This window comes from Urocitellus parryii, chromosome 11 (genome assembly GCF_045843805.1).
Source record: "Urocitellus parryii isolate mUroPar1 chromosome 11, mUroPar1.hap1, whole genome shotgun sequence".
Classification (NCBI taxonomy): domain Eukaryota; kingdom Metazoa; phylum Chordata; class Mammalia; order Rodentia; family Sciuridae; genus Urocitellus; species Urocitellus parryii.
Genome location: NC_135541.1, coordinates 35,752,208 through 35,778,244, shown reverse-complemented (window position 1 = coordinate 35,778,244; position 26,037 = coordinate 35,752,208). Strand labels below are relative to the sequence as shown.

General features: G+C 36.6%; 1 protein-coding gene across 8 annotated transcripts in view; it reads left to right on the top strand.

Annotated features, from left to right (window-relative positions):
• Window positions 1-26,037, top strand: part of Tut4 (terminal uridylyl transferase 4) — a 120,903-nt gene that overhangs the window by 31,323 nt on the left and 63,543 nt on the right. For all 8 annotated transcript variants that reach the window (XM_077791390.1, XM_026381680.2, XM_026381674.2 and 5 more), the window contains 5 exons: window positions 8,586-8,749; window positions 18,929-19,045; window positions 21,817-21,994; window positions 23,503-23,591; window positions 25,067-25,118. In XM_077791390.1, the coding sequence (XP_077647516.1) occupies window positions 8,586-8,749; window positions 18,929-19,045; window positions 21,817-21,994; window positions 23,503-23,591; window positions 25,067-25,118 (600 nt within the window). The remainder of the gene's footprint in view (window positions 1-8,585; window positions 8,750-18,928; window positions 19,046-21,816; window positions 21,995-23,502; window positions 23,592-25,066; window positions 25,119-26,037) is intronic.

The window sequence follows — 26,037 nt, the reverse complement described above, 5'->3', positions numbered from 1 at the left end:
ACCCTCTTATTTATTTATCTAGCAATGCTGAGGATCAAAACTTTGGCAAGTGCTTTACCACTGAGCCCTACACATTCTCTTAAAATGGTCTTGGGGGGCTGGAGTTGTGACTCAGCGGTAGAGCACTCCCCTAGCACGTGCGAGGACCTGGGTTTGATCCTCAGCACCACATAAAAATAAATAAATAAATAAAGATATTGTGTCCAACTACAACTAAAAAATAAATATTAAAAAAATGGTTTTGGCACATCGATGTTCATAGCAGCACAATTCACAATAGCTAGACTGTGGAACCAACCCAGATGCCCTTCAATAGATGAATGGATAAAAAAAAATGTGGCATTTATATACCATGGAGTATTACACAGCACTAAAAAATGACAAAATCATGGAATCTGCAGGGAAATGGATGGCACTAGAGCAGATTATGCTTAGTGAAGCTAGCCAATCCCTAAAAAACAAATACCAAATGTCTTCTTTGATATAATGAGAGCAACTAAGAACAGAGCAGGGAGGAAGAGCAGGAAGAAAAGATTAACATTAAACAGAGACATGAGGTGGGAGGGAAAGGGAGAGAAAAGGGAAATTGCATGGAAATGGAGGGAGACCCTCATTGTTATACAAAATTACATATAAGGGGTTGTGAGGGGAATGAGAAAATAAACAAGGAGAGAAATAAATTACAGTAGATGGGGTAGAGAGAGAAGATGGGAGGGGGAGGGGAGAGGGGATAGTAGAGGATAGGAAAGGTAGCAGAATACAACAGTTACTAATAGGGCATTTTGTAAAAATGTGGATGTGTAACCAATGTGATTCTGCAATCTGTATTTGGGGTAAAAATGGGAGTTCATAACCCACTTGAATCTAAAGTATGAAATATGATATGTCAAGAGCTTTGTAATGTTTTGAACAACCAATAAAAAAAAAGAAAAAAAATAAAATACCTATTATAAACTGAATAATATTAGCTAGGAAGTCTTTTTCAAATTGAAGTATTCTCCTATTTCTAGTTTGCCAAGAGTGTTTTTTTTTTCTTTATAGTAGTGGTTTAATTTCCCTCCTTGTTTTAATCTACTTACTAAAAAACCTGAACAAACATTCCCCTATATTTGTGATGAACGATATTGCTTGACTTTTTGAAACCAGTCTTATTAATTTGATTTATAGGGATTTTAAGATTTTCATATCTATGTTCCTGAATGACATTGGTCTATAATATTCCTTCCCTTAGTATCTGTGTCAGGGTTTGGTATCAAAAGTAAACTGTTCTCTGAAAACAAGTTTGAATAAACTTTACTTTTTCCCTAAAAAAAAAAAAATGGTTTTGGTAATATATTGCTTGTTCATTCACCAAACATGTATGTATCATCTTCCTCTAATGGACCAATTGTGTGTTTATAATGGAAAATTGGAAGAACTTAGCCCTAGGTTTCAAGGAACCTACACTCACTGCGTTGTGATGCAGAGAAGTAAAGTAATATACAGTGGCAAAAACTAAGAGTTGGGAAAGCATGTGATTTATTTGTGAGATTTGACATGGGGCTGAGAAAATGGGAGGAGTGAGACTATGAGTGTGAATGAGAATCAGTATAAGTAGAACAGGGATTTGAGGCGGAGTGGCAAAAGATGCAGTTGACAAGTCATCTTTTGGAGAATGAAAAGCATTGTGAACTGTGACATAATTTTTTTAATAAGTGATTTGAGAAGCAACTGAAGAGAAGCAAGATAGTGCTATGATCAGATTTTCTATTAAAAAGTATACTTTTGGCTATAGTGCAGCAAATTCTTTGATGGGCACAAGTCTAGAAGCAGAAATTGCTTAGGACACTGTTTACTTGGGAACTGTAAAATTAATTTTGATCTGGGATCCTGACTTTACTTTTAATTAATTGTTCAGAAATATTGTCTATGTCTTGAGTAATTTTAATTCTTTTTTTTTTTTTTTTTTTTGATGCTGGGGATCAAACCCAGGGCCTAGTGCATGCCAGGCAAGCACTCTACCAACTGAGCTATGTCCCCAGTCCCTTGAGTAATTTTAATTCTGATTTTGCTTAAATCAATGAACTTTATTTGCTAATTTTCTTTCTGTTGATTCCATGGTTGAAAGAATAAAGCCTTACCTTGATATAGAAATAAAAATAAATTATTATTTTTCATAGATGGAGAAATACCAAAGAGTTCAGAAATAGCTACTTTTTATTTCTGGTGATACACAGGTGATAGTATATAGACAGACTTTTAAAAATATATATATATTTTTTACTTGTATATGGACACAATACCTTTATTTAGTATTTTTTATGTGGTGCTGGGTATCGAACCCAGGGCCTCACACATGCTAGGTGAGTGCTATACCACTGAGCCACAACCCCAGCCCTATAGACAGACTTTTAAAAGATAATTGTCTTTATGTGTGTAAGAAAAAAATCAGTCTCACAATTGTATATAAGGTTTAGGACAAGGACAACTTTAGACAGTAACTCAATAGAGACAATATCAAGTAATAGAACAGGCGATATTTAGATATGGCAAAAATCTAAATATGATGGTACACTAGAGATGTGAAGTTGAGGAATTGTGATACTTAAGATCATTTAGTTAAGTCAGGGGTTGTGAGAGGTTCATTTTGAGCCCATGAATTTGAGACTTGTCCTGGGCAACATAGTGAGACCCCCCCATTTCAAATAAAAAATAAAGGGTAATGGCACATTCTTAGTGGTAGAATGCTTGTCTAGCATGTATAGGCCTTAGGTTCTAACCCCAGCACACAACAAAGCAAAACAAAAGATTGCTTAATTAAGGGTCTGTTCGTGTGAGTTACTGAAAAATCTGATTTAAAGATCATTCTTTTAAGAAGGTAACAAAGGATCTAGAGCTATAGCTAGCTCAGTGATAGAGCACTTGCCTTTGCATGCTCAAGGACCTGGGCTTGATCCCAAGTACAGTCAAAAAAAAAAAGGGGGGGGATATTAAGCAAAAGAGGTGATATAGTGAGATGATCAGGTAAATGAGCTGGAGTGAGATGCATGGTTTTTGAATTCTGTCTTTCCCACTTAATAACTTTGTAATCTTGGATAAGCTTCCTTCAAATGTGTCTTTGTTTCTTCATTTTATTTAAAGTGGAGATGGTGCTGCCTATGTTGTGAAGGTTACTTTTAAGAGTCTAGTTGAAAGTTTTATGTAGTACCTGACATAGTAGGTATATTTGTCAGCTCTCTGTCACTATAACAAAAGTCCAAGACTTTTGCACTTATAAAAGATTTATTTAACTCATGGTTTTGGAGTTTCTAATCTATGATCGGCTGACCCTTTTGCTTTTAGACCTATGGTGAGGCAGTATATCATGATGAGGAGTGTGTGGCAGAGTAAAACTGTTCACTTCATATCCAGTACATGAAAAACAGTAAAAAGATCCCAGCTACTTGGGAGGATGAGGCTGGAGGATCACAAGTTTGAGGTCAGCCTGGGCAATTTAGCAAGACCCTGTCTTAAAATTAAAAGGACTGAGATTGTAGTTTAGTAGTATGGTGTTCCTGGGTTCATTCCATCTACCACAAAACAAACAACAATAATAAAAACAAACAAAGAGCAAAAAGGAGAAGCTTGGGGCCCCACTATCCTTTGAGGATACACCTCCAATGATCCAGAGACCTCCCATTATGCCCAACCTCTTAAAGGTTCTGCTACTTCCCACACTGGGAACCAAATCTTTATCCTATAAACTTTTGGGGTCAAGATCCAAGCTATAGTAGTAAGCATGCAGGGTAGAGAGTATTATTTATTACTATTATTTTATTCTATTAACTGCAGTTTTGTTATGTGTTAATGTAGAGAACAGTAGACCAAGTAGAGGTATTTTTGGAAAATTGGTTTAGCAAATTAATAAGAATGATTTAGCCAAATGTGGTGGCACATGCCTGTAATCCTGGTGGCTTGGGAGGCTGAGACAGGAGGATTACAAGTTCAGAACCAACCTCAGCCACAAGGTGAAACCTACAGCCACCTTTACCTTACAAGTCTTTTCCCCGCCTGTGTGGCAAGGGGTTGATCCCAGATTCACTTGCAAATTAACTCAAGCATGAATTCATGTGACATCAGGAAAAAAAATGAAAACAAATCAAACAATAACAACAACAAAAAATTAGCCTAAGCAATTTATCAAAGTCCTGTCTCAAAATAAAAAATAAAGAGGGCTGGGGATGTGGATAGTGGTTAAGCACCTCTGGGTTCAATCCCTGGGTGGTGGGGTTGGGGAAGGAACACATAACACCATCCTAATGGAGTCAATATTCTATTAGGAAGAGATAGACAATGAACAAATAAATGAGAAATATGTAGAGAAAGTTAGATATATAAGTCATATGAGAAAAATAAATCAGGAAAAATAGGAATTGATGCTATTGTTGCTGGTGGTGGTGTTTCAATTTAAATTGTCACTGAGAATGCATCATTAAAGCACATACCTAAAGGAAATAGATGAATGAGCAGGGTGAGTATTTGAGGGAAGAGTGTTCTTGATCTGGGGTTCTCAAACTTTGATATGCATGTGAATTCCCTGGAAATCATATGAAAAATAGAAATTCCTGGGCATCATTCCCAGAGATTTGATTCAGAAAGTCTGTGTGGAACCCGAGAAACTTTATTTCTAGCAGGCTCCAAACTGCTAATGCTGCTGGTGCTGCTCATCAGGATCATGGTTTTGAACAGCATACGCTAAACTATTGCCTCACTTTCACTCATATCACCCTTCTTTGTGTTTTTAACATAGCCAGAAGAATCCTATTAAAATGAATCAAATCATGTTACTACTATTTAAAGTATTTCAGTGGTTCCCTCATATTTAGCTAATGTTTTTGCAGTGAGTAGCGGGGCCTTATATGATCTCTGATACTTCCCTACTTCTCTACCTTTAGTCATCTACTTCTCAATCTCTTTCTTTCTGCTCTATTTGCAAGGTTTTCTTGTATTTCCTGAAATGTGAATACAAATGTCCACCTAAGGGCCTTTGTATTTGCTTTTTTTTCTTCCTTGAACAGTCATCCCCTAGATATGGTTAGTTCTCTGAACTTTTGCTTTCTTTTTTTTTTAATCATTTTTTTTAAAGAGAGAGTGAGAGAGGGGAGAGAGAGAGAGAATTTTTTAATATTTATTTTTTAGTTCTCGGCGGACACAACATCTTTGTTGGTATGTGGTGCTGAGGATCGAACCCGGCCGCACGCATGCCAGGCGAGCGCGCTACTGCTTGAGCCATATCCCCAGCCCTGAACTTTTGCTTTCTTAATGAGGCTTTTGCTCATTAGTAGTCCTCATCTCTACTTCTGATAAGGCATATTCTTTTTACATTTTTAACTTTTCTCATAGTCCTTATTACTGTGTCATATTTTTAGTCTTTTAAGTAGTTTTATTGAGATGTACTTCACATGCTATAAAATTCATCTTTTTAAAGTATAGAATTCAGTGATTTTTAGTATACTCACCAAGTTTCACAGCCATCACTACTAATTTTTAGATGTTTTCGTCACCCTCCAAAGATGCACTATACCCATTAACAGGTATTCCCTTCTATTCACTGGCAACTACTAACTTTTTTGTCTCTGTGAACACTCCTGTACAACTTGTTTGATTAAGGTATCTCATGGAACTAGTGTTATGTGGCACACAATTTGGGACATTCTGCCTGATACCATTTTATTTTATATGTTGTTCTAAAAAATTAAATAATTTTCTTTTTTTTCTGATTTTAAAGAAAGATATGTCTTCTCTAATTCTTTATGCTGGCATAAATTATAATTTTACACAATTTGCTAATGTTGTTTTGTCAAACAGGGCAAGTTGTACATAGAGAAGAGAGGAGAATATTATATTATTATGGTGTCTTGATATTCTTCTTTTCAATGAAATATATAAATAAAATTAGGATTTCATCTTTTCTTTTGTTTCCATAAGAAAATGGTTGCAAAAAAACTAAATTTCCCCCCAAATATTAGGACATAATTGCAAATTGTTCACAGTGCATCAGTGTTCCCCTCACTATAATTTAAGAATACTTATCTAACCTAACCATGCTTAGGGTGTTTGAGCCCTTTTTATAAGTTATGTAAGAGTTCGCTTTCTTATTTTGGAAACTCCTATGCCCTTTAGTAGGAATTGTACCTTATCCAGAAGTACATCATTTCTTCTTTGTTTATAAAATTAGAGCTATCAAAAGATAGAATTGATTGGAGCTGGGATTGTGGCTCAGCAGTAGAGCGCTTGCCTAGCATGTGCAAGGCCCTAGGTTCGATCCTCAGCACCACATAAAAATAAAATAAAGATATTGTGTCCAATTACAAGTAAAAAGTAAATATATTTTTTTAAAAAGAATCGGCTATCATAGTTCCTCTAGATGGCATATAGTTGGCTTTTGAGGATAAAGAGGAGAACTTTTTTGGAAGTGCTTTTAGATACATCCAGATTTTTTGTCTATTTAACATACTTTTATAAAAGTGTAAGTTTTGATCAAGATGTTGTATTAAAATTTGAATGTACAAAGTTAAATTAAGACCTGGCTATTAGCATCAAAGAATCTACTTTATAAAGGAAAGGTAAATATTACTAACTGAAATGGGAGGGCATTGATGGAGAAGGGAATAGCATAGATAAAGGTATTGAGATTTGAAACAACAATAATACTAAAGTGTATTTGGTATGAAAGAAGTGAAAAGTGTAAGGCCAGGACATGAGGTTAGAGATATAGGCAAGTTAGCTCTCTTTCTTTAGGTTTTGACTTAAATGATATCTTCTCAGAGAAGCCTTTTCTGACTCCCATATCTAAAGTTGTTTTTCAGCTTAGTTCCTTGACTTTATTCTTTTATAACATTTATTATAATTTGAAGTTTTGTAGTTGTTCTGTTTACTGCCTTCATGAGGGTAAGGGATTAGACATAATGTACTATGGGATTTAAGCTTTATTCTGAACTCCCTGAAATCCTTTCAAGTATTTGATCTTTTCTCTTTCTTGCAGTGCTGGGAATCACCCAGGACCTTGTGTATATAAGGCAAATTCTCTACCACTGAGCCACATCCCCAGCCCTTATTATATTTTATTTTGAGACAAGAACTCACTAAATTGCCCAGGCTGGTCTTGAACTTGTGATCCTCCTCTTTCTGTCTCCTAAATCTCTGGGATTATATATCTATGCCACCCAGCCCAACTACCTTTTAAGTATTTTAAACACATTGGGCATGGTGGTGCACACTGTGCATACCTGTAATCTCAGCAATTCAGAAGGCAGGGGGATCACAAATTCAAGGCCAGAGTAGGTAACTTAATGAGACTCTCAGCAATGTGGTAGACCCTGTCTCAAAATAAAAACTAAGGGCTGGGGTTGTGGCTTAGTGATAGAGCGCTTGCCTAGTACATGCGAGGCCTTGGGTTTGATCCTCAGCACCACATAAAAATAAATAAAATAAAGGCATTGTATCCAACTACAAATAAAGAAAATTAATATAAAAAAAAGGAAAAGGGCTGGGTATATAGCTGAGTGGTAAAGTGCCCCTGAGTTCAATTCCCAGTATCAAAAAACAAACCAAACAACACCCCCACCAAAAAAAAAAAAAAAAAAAAAACTATATATGTATATATTTTAAACTAGAAAAAAGAGGATTCAACTTACCTTTAAAAAAAAATCACATTGGTGTAGAATCTTACTGTATCCCAAATCTGTATTGCTACATACTGGAAATGCAAAGATGAAAACATAATCTATGCTTTCAAGAGATTGCAATCTAATTAGGACACAGGGATTTGTGGTCTATATATGTTCTTTCAGTTGTTAGTGTCTTTAGTTCAGTGACTAAATCTTTGGGTCTTTGATAGCTTTTTATCAAATTAACTTCAGGTACCCTTTAAAGATGGTTATGTTATGCTAACTTTATGTAGTGTAGTCTCAATTAGATATATACCTTGGAAGAAAAAGTCAGGCATTTGATACATGAAGTAGGTTTTTTTTTAAAATACTGGGGAAGGAACTCCTTATGCATGCTAGGCATGTGCTGTACCACTGAGCCATACCCCTAACTTCTCTTCATGAATTTTGATACTATTTATATATCATATACACGTGTGTATAGTATATGTATACATACCTGAGTATGTATGTATATATATACACACACACACACACACACATATATTTATTTCTGTGTGTGTGTATATATCTTTTTTTTTTTTTGGAGGAGGAGGATACTGGGGATTAGAGATTAGATTTAGGACACCCTACCACTGAGCCACATCCCCAGCTCTTTTGCTTTTTATTTTGAGATAGGGTCTTAGTAACTTGCTGAGGGTTTTGCTAAATTGTTGAGGCTAGACTTAAACTTGTGATCTTCCTCCTGCCTTAGCTTTCTGGGTTGTTGGGATTACAGACCTGCAGCACTATATCAGGCTATGTGCATATCTTAAGTTTTACGTACATATAACAACTTATATGATCAAGGAAAATACATCTTTTCCTGTTTGTGTAAAAGTTGAATACTTTGTTTTTCATTATACTTTTTTTAAATTACCATTTCTGAGATAACTAAGTGATTGCTTCCTTTTATAGGTAAAGTGAAGAACGATGAATCTAATAAAGAAAATTCTTCAGAGATGGACTATTTAGAAAATGCCACTGTGATAGATGAATCTACATTGACACCTGAGCAGAGGCTAGGCTTGAAACAAGCAGAAGAACGCTTAGAAAGAGATCACATCTTTCGACTTGAAAAAGTATGCTGCTGTTTTAGTTATTTGGAGGGAAATATGTTTCATAGCTTTTCTTTCCTAAGTATAACTCTCTTTATTTATTTTTTATATAGCTCTCTCTCTCTTTTTTAATTGATAAGACAGACTAGCATTTATCTTTCCTTTCCCTCTTTCCTTCCTTCCTTCTTTCTCTCCCTCTTTTTTCCTGTCTTCCCTATGTTTAACAAATACTCAGTTTATGAGCCTGGCTTCATTTATTCTTCCTAGAGGTTGGCCACTGTGCCCTACTTCCTTGTTTTAGTTTTGATTGTGGCCCCCTTTTCTATAAGCAAAGTTATTGGAATATAGCTGTGCTCAATTTTTAGATATTGTCTGTGGTTGCTTTCATGTTACCATGGCAAAGGTAAATTGAATAGATGCCAAATGAAACCATATGATCTTTAAAACAAAATGTTTACTCTTTTCCAAAGCTCAGAGTATTTACCAAAATGTTGCTTTGGCCCTTTATAGAGTAAGTTTGTTGACCTCTGATTTATTCCTTCATTAAATAGGTACTGTGCTAGACAATAGGCATGTATTGGTGAAAATGGTCCAGTTTCTTCCCATTAGCAGTTAAAAGTCTGTTTGGATTGATGGAAACAAACTAAAATATACTACTAAAAACTTACTAGACTTTCTCCTTTTTTTCTTGTTTTTCTATCTTATCCTTTTTCCTCCTATGCTTACTGAATAGCTACTAAGAACTAGGAACTGTCCTAGTCATTAATAATTTGTAGTTTCAACAATTAAAACACTAGTAGCTATTAAAGGAGAAAAATTGTCAATGTGGGTCATCATTCTTGAAAAATAAGAAAGAAAGGAAAGAAATGATATGATTTTGTTTAGTTTAGAAAAACGAGATGATATCTAGATTGAAGAATGCAATCCTGGTTACTAACAGAATTTAGGGTAGAGTATCAACACATGAAAAGAAAAAGGAATGTCAAAGAATGGAGGCTCAGTCTGTGGTTATAGAGCACTTGCCTAGAAGTGCTAGCATGTGTGAGGAATTGGGTTCAATCCTCAGCACCACATAAAAGTAAATAAAATAAAGGTATTGTGTCCATCTACAACTAAAAAACTTTTTTTAAATAAAAAGGAATGGAGACTCATAAGGTATAATATAAGCTCATAATATGTAGCTAGTGTCAAAGTATTCTAATTAGAAGAAAGTCTTATTTGCAATTTGCAGTTCTATCATTACTTAGTCTTCCAACTTTCTAAGCCTGAAATTAGTAGTTATTTCTGGATATGTCCATTGTCAAGATAAAATTGAGTGCCTTTTCTGTGTCATCAGCTGGCAAGCCTGACATTTTTAAAAACATGACACTGCTTTTCTAAGAGTTCACTAGTTAGAGACTAAAACAAGTAAGCAAACAAAAGTAGTAATATGATTTGAAAAGGGATCATAGACAAAAGAGTGATTGACTTGAGTCAGTGTCCTTGGCATTTTTTTTTTTTTTATCAATTTTGTATACTCATTAAGAATGTTATCCTTAAGTTCATTTCATTTCATCAGGTCCTTTGGTGCTCAGTGTACCCATAGATTAATTTAAAAATAAATATATAGACTTTTGCCTTGTACCAAAGAAGACATAAATCCAAACCATTAGATTAAGTGGGCAGATTTCCCTATAAGTGAGTACTAAGTACTGACTTAGAAATACTTTGAATCTTCATGCTCAGAAATCTGTATTCTAGCTTGTTACAGAAAGTTGAAAAAAAGGTTAGTTTATGGTAAAATAAAGTTTTGTAACTATAAATAAGGGAGATATTTGAACAGTTTTCATATATCTCTTCTTTGAAACTAGAAACATGATGATGAAAGCATTTTTGTCTTATTTAATTTTTGTCTATAACAATACCTTGCACATAGCAGTTTGTTCATAATTAGAGGGAGTATATATAGTGGTCAAGTGCATGGAATTTGGAATCACTGATTCTAGTTTTATCACTAACTGGGGTGGATAACATTGGCTATGTTATGTAGCCTTTTAAATCTCATTTTTTTTCATTAGAGATTGATAAAAATAATACCTAGCTCATGGAACTAATTATGAGGATTAAGTAAGTTAATACAAGTTAATTCTTGGCACAAGATCTGGTAGTTTGTAAGCACCAAATAAAGATTAGCTACTTGTAAATTGAATTATTTTACCAGGCAGAGTAATTTTTATTATTTAGTAAATAAGGAGATAGAAGCAGGCTGTAGTGATAAAGATTCAAAGTCAGTTAAGATATCATCTGAGATTAAGAAAATCATATTCTGAAGTGAGAGAATCTTTTTGTCAGAAGCTTCAGTGAATTGAATATTAAAGATCAACCTGAAATAAAAACTGAACATTGCTGAAGTTTCAGTGTAAGGCATTACAAACAGTATTTTAAGGGCTGGGGTTATAGCTCAGTGGTGGAGCGCTTGCGAGGCACTGGGTTTGATTCTCAGCACCACATATAATAAAATAAAGAAAGAAAGAAAGAAGGAAAGGAAAGAAAGAAAGAAAGAAAGAGCGTTTTAAAATTCAGCATTTATTTATTGCATTTTTGTAATTTTTTATTTTGCAACTTTTTTTTTTTTGTGGTGCTGGAGATTGAACTTGGGACCTTGTTGGTTAAGTGCTCTGCCACAGAGCTATATCCCTAGGCTCTTTATTTTAACAATCTTATGAGTAGAGTATTGGCTTCAAATTCAGACATGCATGAATTGAAATTCAGTATCACCTACGCAGTATATTGGTGTATTCTTGTGAATATTGTAGTCTATATGAGCTTTTTGTTTTCACAGCTGAAAACAAATAATCAAGAAATTATAATAATGAAAAAAAGAATAAAAATAATACCAATCGTATTGAATTATTAGGGGAATTAAAAGGATAAATTGCATATGAAACACCTAGCATAGTGCCTTGTACTTGGCAGGAAATCAGTAATTATTTAAAAAAAAATTTTTTTTGTAGTTGTGTATGGACAGAATGCCTTTATTTTATTTTTTATTTTTATGTGATGATAAGGGTTGAACCTGGTGCCTTACACATGCTACGCAAGTGCTCTGCCACTGAGCTACAGCCCCAGCCCGAAATCAGTAATTATTGTTTTATTATTATTTTGAGAATACATATACAAAATGATAAGTAAAGTATTGTCACTCTCAGGGGTTTGAGGAAAAGTCTCCAGAGACAGGGGAGACATCTATTCAAGTTCTCCAGGTTCTTGATCATGTTGCAGAAAATAATTTGAAGATGAATCAGTGCTCACTTTGGTAGCACATGTACTAAAGAGGCATCAGAAAAGCTGGGCATAGTGTCCCAAATCCCAGTGACCAGGAGGCTGAGGCAGAAGGATCCCAAGTACAAAGCCAGCTTCAGCAACTCAGTGAGGTCCAAGCAACTTAGGGAGAGCCTGTCTCAAAATAAAACACAAAAAGGGCTGAGGATGTGACTCAGTGGTTAAGTGTCCCTGGGTCCATTCCCTGGTACCAAAAAAAAAAAAAAAAAAAAAAAAAAAAGATGTTTCAGTGGCAGAGAGAAAAGTTCATTGTAATGCAGAAGTCACATTCAAGGGCTGAGGGCAGACATGCTCTAAGGTTGAGCTCTGTGCCTAACTGCTTTGTTTCCTGTTAATATTGTCTAGGGGATGAGTTTGTGTAGGAGGGATAAATATTCATAGGATTTCCTTGAACTGGAAGGTTCTTCAGGAACCCTGCTCAATTTTACTGACCTGAGAGCACAGTCATCTTGTAGTTAGGTAGAAAGTTGTTTGGTCTAATCAGATACTGGCAGGATGTCTGATTTAGCAAGTGTAGCTCAGGAATTGCTGGTGTGAGCTGCCTGACCTCACCTGCTCCCTCTGTTCCCTATCTCACTGTGACTGATACTTTACTATGTCAAATTGTTGTTTTCTTCAAAGTTGTTACCTTACAAGGTTATCCATTTATTCCCATGATATTGTGGTTGATTGGAATGTTTTCTTAGAACTCACCTTTTGAAATTGTCTTGCATATGTGTGATCTGTTCCTTTGAAATTCCCTAATGATGGTAGATTTTATTTTATTTTTTTGTAATCACAAAGAATAAAAGATAAACTGAGTGCAATGGTACCAAGTAATTTCACCAATGTGGGAGGCTAAGGCAGGAGGATTGCAGGTTTAAGATCGGCCTCAGTCACTTAGTAAGGCTTTGAGCGATTCGGTAAGACCCTGTCTCAAAATTAAAAAATAAAATAAAAAGGACTGGGGTTATAGCTTAGTAGTAAATCACCTCTGGGTTCAATCCCCAAAACCATAGATAGATAGATAGATAGATAGACAGACAGACAGACTAAAAGTTTGAAATCAGGACAATGAGGACAGCATTGGAATAAGATTAAGTAAGTAGCAAGATTACCTTTCTTATCTTACATTAGGACCTAAGATGATATTGGATGAGTAGTAAATACATTTAGCATTATTATAATGTTGTTTAAAATTTGTATATAAAATGTGATGACTGAAAGGAAAGGGAAGAACGGGGAGACAAGCGAGCAAGAAATGAAAGATGGAGACCTGGCAGAGATACATATGAGAGTTTGTCACAGATGACAAATAAAGGCACATCTCTCCATAGTTGGAGAGAAGCAAAACAGGCTTGGGGGTTGGGACTTTTATGGGGCAGACTCAGGGATTAGAGCTGGGTGAGTCCTAATGCAGGTGGTTAAAGGTGGGGTTGGTATGAGGGAGTGGCGAGCCTTTCTCAGAAAGGGCAGGAAAGCGAAATTTTCTTAAAATGGTGCTGTCACTTAAGATGGTCGTCTAGATGCTAAGCAAGGACCTTATATTCCCCCGTTTTTTGTTTGTTATTGGGCCACTTTAGGGACAGGGGCATAGATCAATCTTCTGTAGCTTTTGCCTGCTGGGAAGAGGCAGCATCTGGACCCCTGTTAGGGGCATGGGGTATCACTGAGGCAATGGTGATAGTCAGGAGGTGCAGGGTAATGCTGACTCTGGATGACCCAAATTGGTGAGGGTTTGGAAGTCCTGTAACAGAAGCTGGTTCACAGTTTGGTTAGAGAACCTCTGAATCTGACCTTGAATAAATCTAATGATGTAGGGGCAAGCATTAGCAAAAGGCCTGTGACAAGGAGAGAGGTCAGGAAAGGAAGTGCCCACTGGAGAAGAGGGTTACTTAGCTGCCATCCTTCAGTTCCAATGGCAGTGGGAAGCCTTGAGGCCTGAAGGAGACCAGAGATAAAGGGGGCATTAGTAATTTTTTACTGAAGTTCCCTTGGTCGTAAAAAAATCTGTGCACCATCCAAATAGCAGAGTGGGAGAGAAGTATGTGGAAAGTGTATTTAGAGTCATTGTAGACATTGAGGGAGGCTCTCTTTGCTAAAGTGAAGGCTCTGATGAGGGCAACAAGTTCAGCTTGCTTATTGGATGCATTACTGGGGAGGGGAGCTGCTTCCACAACCAAGGTTATAGAGACTGTAGCATACCCTGCCCAACCAACTCCCTCCCTCCTGAAGGAAGAGCCATCTGTGAACTCTGTGTATGTTGCCTGGAGCAAGGGGCCTTCCTGTATGTGGGAGGGATATGAAAGAAACTCCTCCAGTTTCAATGCATGAATAGGTAAGAGGAGAAGAGGAGGAAGAGTCCTGAGGAGCAGGGAGGAGAGTATGTGTGGAAAGTAAAACTGGGATCTTCCATCAGGGAAACCTGTAGAGCAAAAGATGACGGGGGGGGGGGGGGGGGGGACGGGGGGGGGGTTAAGGAATGTAAGCCCTTGTAGGTGAGGAGTTCCTTTAGGTGATGGGGAGCCGGTATGGTGAGTGGGTCCCCAAAGGTGAGTTTCTTTGACTCATTAATGAGTAGAAAGGCTGGGGCCAACGTTCTTCCTAGGCAAGGGCCCCATTCCTGAACAGTAGGGTCAAGACCCTTCAATAGATAAGCTACAGGGGGCAAAGGTTAGACCTAGCATGTGTCCAAGGACCCTTAAAGCAAATCCCTGCTTTTCAGCTGTGTAAGGGTAAAATGGGCGTGTGAGATCTGGGAGATAGAAAGTTTTGAAGTCATTCTTCTGTGTTGTAGCCAAGGGAAAAGTTAAATTGACACTCCCCCCCCCCCCTTTTTTTCTTTTATTCCTTAGGCCTCTTATCAAGCCTGCTGAGTCTGTCCTTTGTATTTCAATGTTAGCTTCAATGTGGCCTTGGCCAGGGAGATTGCTGCCTATGGCTTTATAATGTAGGAGAGTTCTGTGTCCCTTGTTTGTCTAGAAGTAGGGTTTCTGCAGGAATCTAGAGCTTAAGTGGCAAGTAGGAGCAAAGGGAAGGTATAGAATGGAGAAAAGAGAAAGCCTGCACATAGAGATTTTCTTCCATTTTCCTGAGTGCTCGCAGAAGTTATGAAGATTGGAAGGTTGAATTGGTCATGGGCCTTTAGATCAGGAGCCAAAGGAGTAGGGCTAGGAGGCAGCCGAGAGGTGAGTCAGATGGGATTTGGAGTTCCCCATGGCGAGTTGGAGTCTGGGACTGAGAGAAGGGAGAGGAGTCTTGGTTGCCTGGCCAGGGCTTTCGTGAGCCTTGCTGAGGAGCTGAGAACCAAGACCCAAGAGTGAACTCACAAGGGGGAGGGATTGGAAATTCTCCATGGTGAGTTGGTGTGAAGTTGCCAAGGGGAGGGGATGGGCGAGAATCTTGGTGCCTGGCCAAGATCTAAGTTCTAGAGAGGAGACTTGTTACTGGCATCTTTAGATAGTAGTCTTGTAAGGAGGAGGGGAGGGGAAGAGTGAAGTCACCCAAATGAGGATGGAGTGTAGATGAAGAAAAAGAGCTCTAAGTGAATGGAAGAAGGTGCGTGGTAATTGTGCTGGGTCCTTAGGCCAGGATTCCAAAGCAGCACAGATCCCCTGAGGGGAGAGCAAAACTCATGGGAGAATGTGATCAAGTCACTGGCATCAATGAAAGAGAAGGACTGATCACACACATACCTGGGATAAGAAGCAGGTTTATTGTCAGGAGCCTGACAAGGCTGCTCTGCAAAAAAATAGGGACAGCAGCAGCAAGTAGGGAGAGCAGGTATTTTGATTGGGCCATAAAATGGAGAGGGTTTTTGAGATGGATGTGAATGGGCTCGTGTTGTGAGGCGATAGAAGGACTTGAAACATCCCAGACAGTAGGGTCCACCTCGGAAGTGGGTAATGGGAAGGCACTGGCAGAAGGAATAGGGGATGGTCTTAAGGTAAGGGTGAGGATCAGGGGAGTGGCAAGCAAGTCTGGATGGAAGCATATATGAGGGGAGAAGGAAAGCATAGCCCCTAACTCTATGAGGATGTCCCTTCCCATAAGGGGAACAGAGCACTGTGGAATGACCAAAAAGGAGTGGGTAAAAATTGAGAGCCCAAAGCGTAAACAAGGCTAGGTGTCTGTAAGGTTGGTAGTAGGCCTCCAGAACTCCTTGAAGACTGAATATATAGCCCAGGTGTCTAGGAGGAAGAAGACAGGCCTACCTAAAATACACATAGTTACTGTGGGTTCCCATAGAGTGATGGTAGTGGTCAGGTGATGGGGACCTGGGCCTTGTCAGTCCTCTGCAGCCAGTCCTAAGAGTTGGAAAGGGAAACCAGAAGGGCTGGATGGCTGGGGCCCTCTATGAGCTCAGGGATAGTCAACGGCCTAGTGTCCCTCCTGATGGCATTTAGACGGCCCCCGAGGTTTGTGAGGCCTGGGACATGTATGAGCCCAGTGACCCATCTGACCACATTTAAAACAGGGTCCAAGTGGTCCTGAGGGACCCTTCCATGGGCCAGTGGAACCAGGGACAGATGCTGAAGCCAGATGGATGGCTTGAGCAAGCATCTGGTGTTTCTGCTTCTGGGCCTTCTCGTCTCTCCCATTATTATACACCTTAAAGGACACTCCTAGAACCTCAGCTTGAGGAGTTAGGGGCCCCCTCTTGAGGCACCTTAGTTTGGCCTTAATATCGGGGAAACTCTGGGAGAAGTAATAGGTCATTAGTACTCCCATCTGGAGTCTCAGTGTTCAGATTAGTATATTGTAATAAAGCCTTGGTCATGTGGTCTAAAAATGCTGAAGGGCTTTCATTTTTCTCTTGCATGACTTCCTGGAGCTTTTCATAATTGATAGTCTTATAGCCCGGGCTGCCTTTCTAAGTCCTCCCTTAAGGCAACTAATGAATTGGTTTTTACAAGTTACTCCTCCAGGTGAATTATAATCCTAATTGGGGTCCTGATCAGGGACCGCATAAGTGCCAATCAGATGGGTAGGGGAGATCTGATGTACGTCTTCAACATAAGTTCTAGCTCCCAAACTCACCTGCGCTCCTCACGCAGGAGGGTGTTAGACAAGATCATATGGACATCATGAAAGGTAAAATCATATGATTGAGTCAGATAATGAAACTCTTTGATATATGTAGTGGGGCTTGAAGTATAGAACCCAAGCAGCTTTTCTGTGAAAGTTCTGACAAAGAGAAAGGCACATGAACCCGGATTACACCATCTACCCCAGTCACCTCGAGTAGAGGACACACAGGTGGAGCTGGGCAGTGGCAGCCTGTAAGCAGGAGGAGAGAAGGGCAGAGGAGCTGAGGGGACAGTTGTTGCATTGGCTTCATCAGAAAGAGAATTGTGGTATGGTGGGTGTTCATCCACTGGGTTGAAGGAAGAGGAGTCCTGGGTAGGATTTTCTGTCCCTTTGGAAGCATGCATAGGGGAGGTAAGAGTTAAGAGGACTTGTGCAGGAGAGCAAGAGTTGCAGAGAGAGGGCTTAGAATGTAGAGAGGAGAAAGCCTGAACATATGATATCTCTTTCCATTTTCCTGAACATAACAGTTGAGAAGATCCTGATATTGGGATCTTGAGTGCAGTTAAGCAGCCTTTTAGAGTCCAAAGGATATTGAAGCCAAATGTGATTGCACAAATGGATAAGTTTTGGGGGTTTTAGGTCCGGGGTGAGAGAGAGAGAGAGAGAGAGAGAGAGAGAGAGAGAGAGACACACCCTAGGTTAGCCTCTAGCCATAGCCTATGGGAGGGAATGGATGAGGAGCCACCCATGGTGAGATGTAAGAGGTGAGTTTAGAGGTAGAGTGTCCCCCAGTCTCTAGTATCACCCAGTTGAGAGGATGGTGGACTCAGGGTGTCTTCACCACTGCTGGGTAAGCGTTGGGGCCTGTAGAGGCACTTGGGTGCTTGGCCAGAACTACGTAGGGACAGAAGCCGGAGCGATTAACCCAAGGCTGGGAGGTCTCACCAGGAACAACTCCCAGTCACCCTCAGTGGTTTTTCTCAAAACTCAGGACCAAATAAAAGACCACCTATAGACCCCGTTGACAGTAGGGATCCGCTGTAGTTGTGAAAGCTATGGCTGGGAGTGCCCCGGATCACATGGTAACCCTGGGAGTGCCAGATGATCAATGGTCACTTCTTGGGACCCACAGGTTGTTTAGGTGGAATGGAGACAGGGGTCTTACCTGGAATGTCTGGTGGTGGGTGCAGAGAGGGTATTTGGCAGAATGGGGAGCCTGGTCCCACGATGGAATTTGGGTCTGCCCTGGGGACGCACAGTGACCCTCAAAGAGGGGAGCAGGCATACCAGGGAACCCAATCCTAGGTTTTGGCACCAATGAACGGAAAGCAAGGAACGGAGATAGGCAAACCGAGAAATGAAAGATGGAGACTAGGCAGAGATACACATGAGAGTTTATTTGTCAGAGGTGGCATATAAAGGCACATCTTTCCATAGACGGAGAGAGGCAAAACAGACTTGGGGTTTGGGACTTTTATGGGGCAGCCTCAGGAATTAGAGATGGTTGGAATGTGGGGGGTGGGGATGGGAGTGGGGATATGCCCTTGGGTGGGAGAGAATGTGGGTGGTGAAGGGTTGGTTGGTATGAGGGAGTGATGAGCCTTTATCAGAAACAACTTTGGGTGGGAAAGTGAAATTTTTCTTAAAATGTCGACTGTCACTTAAGATGGCCGTCCAGATGCTAAGCAAGGACCTTACAGTGACTACCTGGAAAAGTACTTGGATGTATAAGTACTGATTTGTTTATTAAAAACTATTCCTTATTGCTTTTGTCTGTCATGGAATTGTTATATTCATTTATATGGTCAATACTTATTTGTTTTTGAAAAAAAAATTTTAAAAAAAGCATTTTTAAAAAACTTGTCTCTTCAGCGATCACCAGAGTATACCAATTGCCGATACCTGTGCAAACTTTGCTTGATTCACATTGAAAACATCCAAGGAGCTCATAAACATATAAAAGAGAAACGACATAAAAAAAATATTTTGGTAAGTTCTTTTAAAAAAACTATATTTGTTTTTAAATGGTAAAATTCTATATTGTGTTTTTTATTTATGAACCTAAAAATGAGGTATTTTCCAGTTTTACTTTAGTAACTGATATGATAGCCTTGAGAGTTGTGATTGCCTTCTTTATCTTTATTGGTCATTAGCTTTTCAAGACCAGTTTGTTCATCCTGAAAAATGTTGAATGTCAATTCCTAAGTTTATATCTGACTAGTAAAATTTGTCACTCTACTTGATATTTATTGAGTACTAGATCTCGGCATTAATGAATATGATAATTACAGTTCCTGTCTTTACTGTTTCTAAAAACTGGTGAATAAGGGTTTAAGTGTAATGAATCTTATTAAAAGATGGGGGTAAGGAAATGTGCAAAGATATTTTACTTGATGTAGAATAGGGAAGGTATCGCTGAGAAATTGACATTTGAGTTGAACCATAAACTAGTATTTTTTTTTTTAGTTGTAGTTTTGCACAATACTTTTGTTTGTTTGTTTATTTATTTATTATATTTATTTTTTAGTTGTACACAATACCTTTATTTTGTTTTATATTTATGTGGTGCTGAGGATCGAACCCAGGGCCTCGCACAAGCTAGGCAAGTGCTCTTCCGCTGAGCCACAACCCCAGCCCTGTTTATTTATTTTTATGTGGTGCTAAGGATCAAACTCAGGGCTTCACATGTGCTGTGTGAGCACTCTACCACTGAGCCACAACCCCAGCCGCAAAAACTAGTATTTTAAAGTGAAAAAAGGTGGGGAGCATTTTACATAAAATAGTATGAATAAAGGTCTATAGGTGAAAAACTGTGAAAGAATCTATAAGATGAGAGCAAAGAACTACTGAATAGAGTATGACATGAAACTAGAGAAGTGCAGATCATGCAAGACTTTCTAAACTTTGGACTTTGGGAATTTGTAATTTTTTAGTTATTTTTATTAAATATCTCATAGATACAGATAGAAGTAGAATGATTTTTAAAATATATTAGAATATTAGTTTTTAATTTTTCTTTTTAAAATTGTAACACTAATACTGTATAACCTCTCATTTCTAAGTCTCAGTTCAGGAATCTTCTTACTCCTTCCCTCTGTTCTCAAGCAGTTGTTACACACCTTGATCAGAAAACTAATATACTATATTCTGATTGTCTGCCTACCTTCCCTTTTAGACTAACATATCTAATAGTCAAATTGAGCAGATTTAGTTTTTTATTTATTTTTTATATTTGAATTATTTCTGATAGTGTTGGGCACACAGTAGCTGCTCATTACATTTTATTAAAAAAAAAAAAAAAGGGAGGAACAAGGAGAAGAAGAATGAGCCAGCTGGGTGCAGTGGTGCATTCCACATACCTATAATCCAGCTGCTCTGGAAGCTAAGGCAAGAGGATCACAAATTTGAGGCCCACCTGGTCAATAAGGAGACCCTGTCTCAAAATAAAAATAACTAAGAATGTAGCTAAGTGGTAGAGTGCTTCTGAGTTTATTCCCCAGTACTGCTAAATAAAACAAATAAATAGGGCAATGTTTGTTGATAAAGATAAAGAACCCAAGTTTGCTTTACCACTGAGCACATCTCCAGTGCGCCCCCCCCACCGCCTTTTTTTTTTTTTTTTAAATTTTGATACAGGGTCTCACTAAATTGTTTATGCCCTTGCTGAATTTGCTGAGGCTGACCTCAAACTTGAGATCCTCCTGCCTCAGCTTCCCGAATCACTGATATTACTGGCATGCACTATCACTCCTGGTTTGTACAGTTCTTTTAATATGCTGGTAAATTTGATTTACAAGTATTTTATTGAGGATTTATTGAAGTTTTTAAACAGGAGAATAAATTGTACCAATATAGAGAATGGGATGAAGCCTAAAGATTGGAAATGAGAGACTAAATAAGAGACTTTTGCCTCTTGGACAAGTTTTCCTAGCCTAACTAATTCTTTCTGAAATTCATCAGGAATCCACTACTGAGCACACCCTCAACCCTCATCTTGATCTTTTCAAATAGGATTAGGGACTTTCTTACCTCAGATGCTATTTTCACTATATGGAGTACTCTCCCCCCAGAAACTTAAATGTCTCACTCTTTCACTGCATTCAGGTCTCTAAGTGTATGTGTTCAAAATGGCCTTCTTTGTCCACATGGTTTGAAAACAATGCCCCCTTGCCATCATTCTGTAGCCTCACACCCTGTTTTATTTTTTCTTATACTTTTTTCTTTTTATTTCTACTTGACATGATATCTATTTGTCTGTTATCTTTTCCTCTTAGCTAGAATGTAAGTATATCAGGAGAATATAAGGATGATCAATGACATGAGTATATCAGTGAGAATATTTGATGGAATATCCTAAAGGAAGTAGCATAGGTTTCATTCATAGCATCCACAAAGAAGTATTATTGCATCTATGTTGATTAGTTATGATTGAAGATCTGCTATATCTTAAGATAGTCTTTTTGCTACAACAAAATCATCAGCTGTTTAACTTATATTGACTTTGATATGAATTTGAGAATTTATGTAAATAGTACAATAGAACAAATTTTAAAAAATTAAAAGTAATCTTCCTACCGAAACTCTCATTCTTTGTATTTTGCCTCACAAAAACAGAAGTATCTGTCCCTTTTGTTTACTTCTGTATATCTAATGCATAGAAGGTGAATATTTTAATTATTACTTCTTTCCTTCCTTCCTAAATATAAGGACATTAAAATAGAAACTTTTTATGTTATTGTTGTGAAATGTTACATTAATAGGAAAAACAGGAAGAAAGTGAGCTTCGTTCTCTGCCACCTCCTTCCCCTGCCCACTTGGCTGCTTTAAGTATTGCAGTTGTTGAATTAGCAAAAGAACAAGGAATAACAGATGATGACCTCCGAGTCCGTCAGGAAATTGTGGAGGAAATGTCAAAGGTTATAACAACATTTTTACCAGGTACAAACTTTTTATATTTAATTTTTAAAAATCAAAAAATAATGTACTTCCTCTTGAACTAAGGTAAATTTATGATTTTATTTTTCCTTCTTAAAAGCACATGAATTTGATTATTTTATGAATAACTTTGGTGAAGAAGATATTTCAGAAAAGGAAAATTGAGAATTATAGTATAGCATAATTTTATAATAAAAAATTATTTTAAAATGCTAAATATTGATAATTTCTTAGTGGTCACATATTTTATGTTAGTTTCCCAGTATTATTTTTTATGAATGGACTTTTTAAAAAGTTATATTATTTCCAATATAAATATTATTGTCACTTAATAAAATTCCTATTGACTGATGGTAGGAAAAAAATTAAGGAAAAACTTCAGATAAAGATTATTTTTTGGTGCAAGATGGGTATCAGGTCAGGTTTATTTATCTGTGGACTATTTGCTAAACCCATGTCTTTTTTTTTTTTTTTTTACATTATCTTATGGTTTAAGTAAGTGTATATTGTAAATAAAGACTCATTTCTTACCATCAAAGGTCTTTTGGATATTTGATAAATTATATAGATCCATTGTGAGATTCATAAGAAATAATAGAAAATTAAAATTGAAAATGGAAAAATTTTGTTTCCTTCTGTCTTTTGTCATAAATAAACATTTAATCCTAATTGAAATTATGTATAAAAATAATTCAATATTTTGATAATGGAAATGAATTTTTAATGATTTTAATGACTTGGATGACTTTCTGACATTTTGCAAGTTTTGAAAAGTAGACTTTTATATATACAACTGAGTATAAACTTAAACTTTTAAAAAACAAAACCACCTGTCTAGTCAGTGCCAACCATGCATAGTATTTTCAACTTACTTTCTGGTGAGATCCTTTAAAAATATACCTTGTTAACAGTATTTTTTAAATTTTTGATAGTCTGAGGAAGATGTATATGGGTAGTGTAGGTCCTGGTGTTTCTATTTATTTTGTTCTGTGAACTCTTGAGGGCTACGAAATGTTTTGTTTTAGATTTGTAACATCAGTTGACTTGATTTCACTTTGTATTTTTAAAAAGCATTTGCACTAGATGCCTATGATCATTTCCCCAAAGTACTATCTCTTATATTTATATAATTATCTAAAAATAAATAAATGTAGTTTGTGACAGTATTACTGTAGCCAGGTTAGTACATTTGTTACAGTTGTATATTAAATGCTAAATATATTCTCAGTCATTCCAAAATAAATTTTAACTAAAATTTTGTTTGAACACTGAACTTTTATGAGTAATTTCTCTCTCCCCATTCTATATCTGTACCCCCAAATTGGGAAACATTATTATTATTATATTATTATTATAAAGGTATTAGAAAAGTTCCCATTCTTCTATAATCTTTATATTAGAAATGAAAGACATAGAATTGAAATACGCATATATATTTTTCCTTCTGCTGTTTTTTAGAGCTCCTATATTTGCATATGGTTTCATGCTTTCACTTTTTCCCTTTATTACAGAATGTTCACTTAGGTTGTATGGCTCGTCTCTGACTAAGTTTGCTCTAAAAAGTAGTGATGTTAATATAGATATAAAATTTCCTCCTAAGGTAAGTACTTAGAAAGAACCCTTTCCTGTTAATCTTAATCAGTACTTCATAATTTTAATGGATGATCTTTTTAGAGAGGGGGTAGGGGAATATAAAACTCTGGCTTGTAGAGTGTTATTGTGATTAAATAGTGCTTTTGGAAATTTCTGCTAGGTTTCAGATGAAGGGAAGGTAAAAAAAAATATATGGGATGGAGGAAAAAGGAAGCAGAAGAGGAAGACAATAAAAGGGAAAGAGCTTTTATTTGAATATCTTAAATAGCTATTACTTCTGAAGCACTATAGAAAATGAAAAGAGTTTTGAAACCATACATCTGGGTTCAAATTTTGACTGCAAAGAGCATGTTACTACTTGACTTTTTTTTCAGTTGTAGATGGACACAATACCTTTATTTAATTTACTTACAAGTGGTGCTGAGGATCGAACCTAGTGCCGCATGCGTGCTGGGCAACTGCTCTACCACTGAGCCACAAACCCATCTCACTACTTGACTTTTGGGTCTGTGTTTCCTCCTTTCCAAAACAGGGATAATGACTTTTATATTAAATTATTTATATATAATGACTTAAACAGTACTTTTGGAAATTTCTCCTTCGCACCTCATATATTCATGTATTAGTACCTGGTATGTGATGGATACTATGAATTAGTAGCTATTATCATTGGTGACAATGTCAGTATTGGTTAGCATTGCTAATATTGCTTATTTATTGATGTAAAATATTTAAAATAATAGTCAAAATTATGTTTAAAATTGTTTTAATAATTTTATGCTTAATGAAATTTGATTTGGGTGAAAACTTGATTTTTTAAATTTTTAACTTGATATATTTACTTTACAACTAATTTGTGATGATGAAGATGATGACTATTGGTGGTGCTGGGAATTGAACCCAGGGCCCTATGCATGTGAGGCAAGCACTCTACCAACTGAGCTATAGCCCCAGCCCCTAGTTTGTGATTATTAAAGACTTAAATAGTAACAAAATACCCTTTAAACATTTCAAGCTTGTTATAGTAAATAATATTTTAATGTAAGCCTTTTGGCTGAGCTGCCAGTTGTCTTATGTACTATGAAGTTCTTACCTTAAAAAATTCTTATTAACATTCATTAAAGTAAACTTGCTTCTTTTTCACTTGTTGTAGAATTTTAGAACCTTTTCTCAATGTGAGAACCCATTAATTTTAAGAGTGTTTCTAGAATGTTAATGCTATATTTATTATATTCTATTTCTGAAAAAAGGTTTACTGACATAGTGAGATGCAAGGGTAGCTTAGTGGTAGAGTCTAGCATGTGCTAGGCCCTGGATTTCAAAATTTATTGAACATAAAAGTGAAAACACTATTCTGTTTTCGTATTTTAAAATACAGAGCATAATTTTATTTAAATGTTATTTTTAATGAAGTTGTTCTCTGTAATGTTCTGCTACTTGTACTTTGAAATTAATGTATTGATTGAAATTTAAATTTTTTAGATGAATCATCCAGATCTTCTGATACAAGTGCTTGGAATTTTAAAAAATAATGGTGAGTTTCTTTTTTTTCTTTTTAAAGTTGTCTTTTTAAAGGTCTATGCAATGTGTTGGTTATATATAGCTAACCAAATAAACTAAAACTGCTAGCATATTTGAGTCACTATTATATATGGATAGATAAATGTATCTTTTAATATATTTATTTAATTGGTATACCAGAAAATATAATTTACCTATTGCTATGCCAGAGGTACCATATTAAAATTGACATATTAAAAAAGTTGCTGCATTTTAGGTAATTTAAAAAATAGTAGCTTTGAATATAGTAGTTTTCCTTTATCTGCAGTTTTATTTTTCATGCTTTTGCTTTTTTGATTTCAGTTAACTTGCAGTCTACCATGGTCTGCATATTAAGTGGAACATTCTAAAAATAACAATTCATAAGTTTTAAATCTAGTGCTATTCTGAGTAGCTACCATCTATTAATTACTTAGTAGCTGTCTTGGTTATTAGATTATCATCTGTTGCAGTAACTTGCACCCAAGAGAGACCACATTCATATAACTTTTATTACATTGTATTGTTATAATTGTTCTATTTTGGTATTAGTTATTGTTGCTAATCTTTTAATGTGACTAATTAATAAATTACACTTTGTCAGAGGTATATATGAATAGGGAAAAAAAAGCATAGTATTTATAAGGTTTAGTACTATTTGTGGTTTCAGATATTCACTGGGGGTTTTAGAAAGTATCCCCTGAAGATAAGGGGAGGAATACTATATTATGAACATTTCATGTGTAAAAGAAGACAAGAAAACCCATAATCATTAGGAGGTCATTGATGAAGAAAGGTTAAGGAGAGACTTGCCATAAAAATGTGTGCATGTCTTGGGTAAACATGTTTTTTCCCCACTTAAAACAATTACATTAATTTGATAAATTATGTTGCATCAGCTGAATCATATCAAT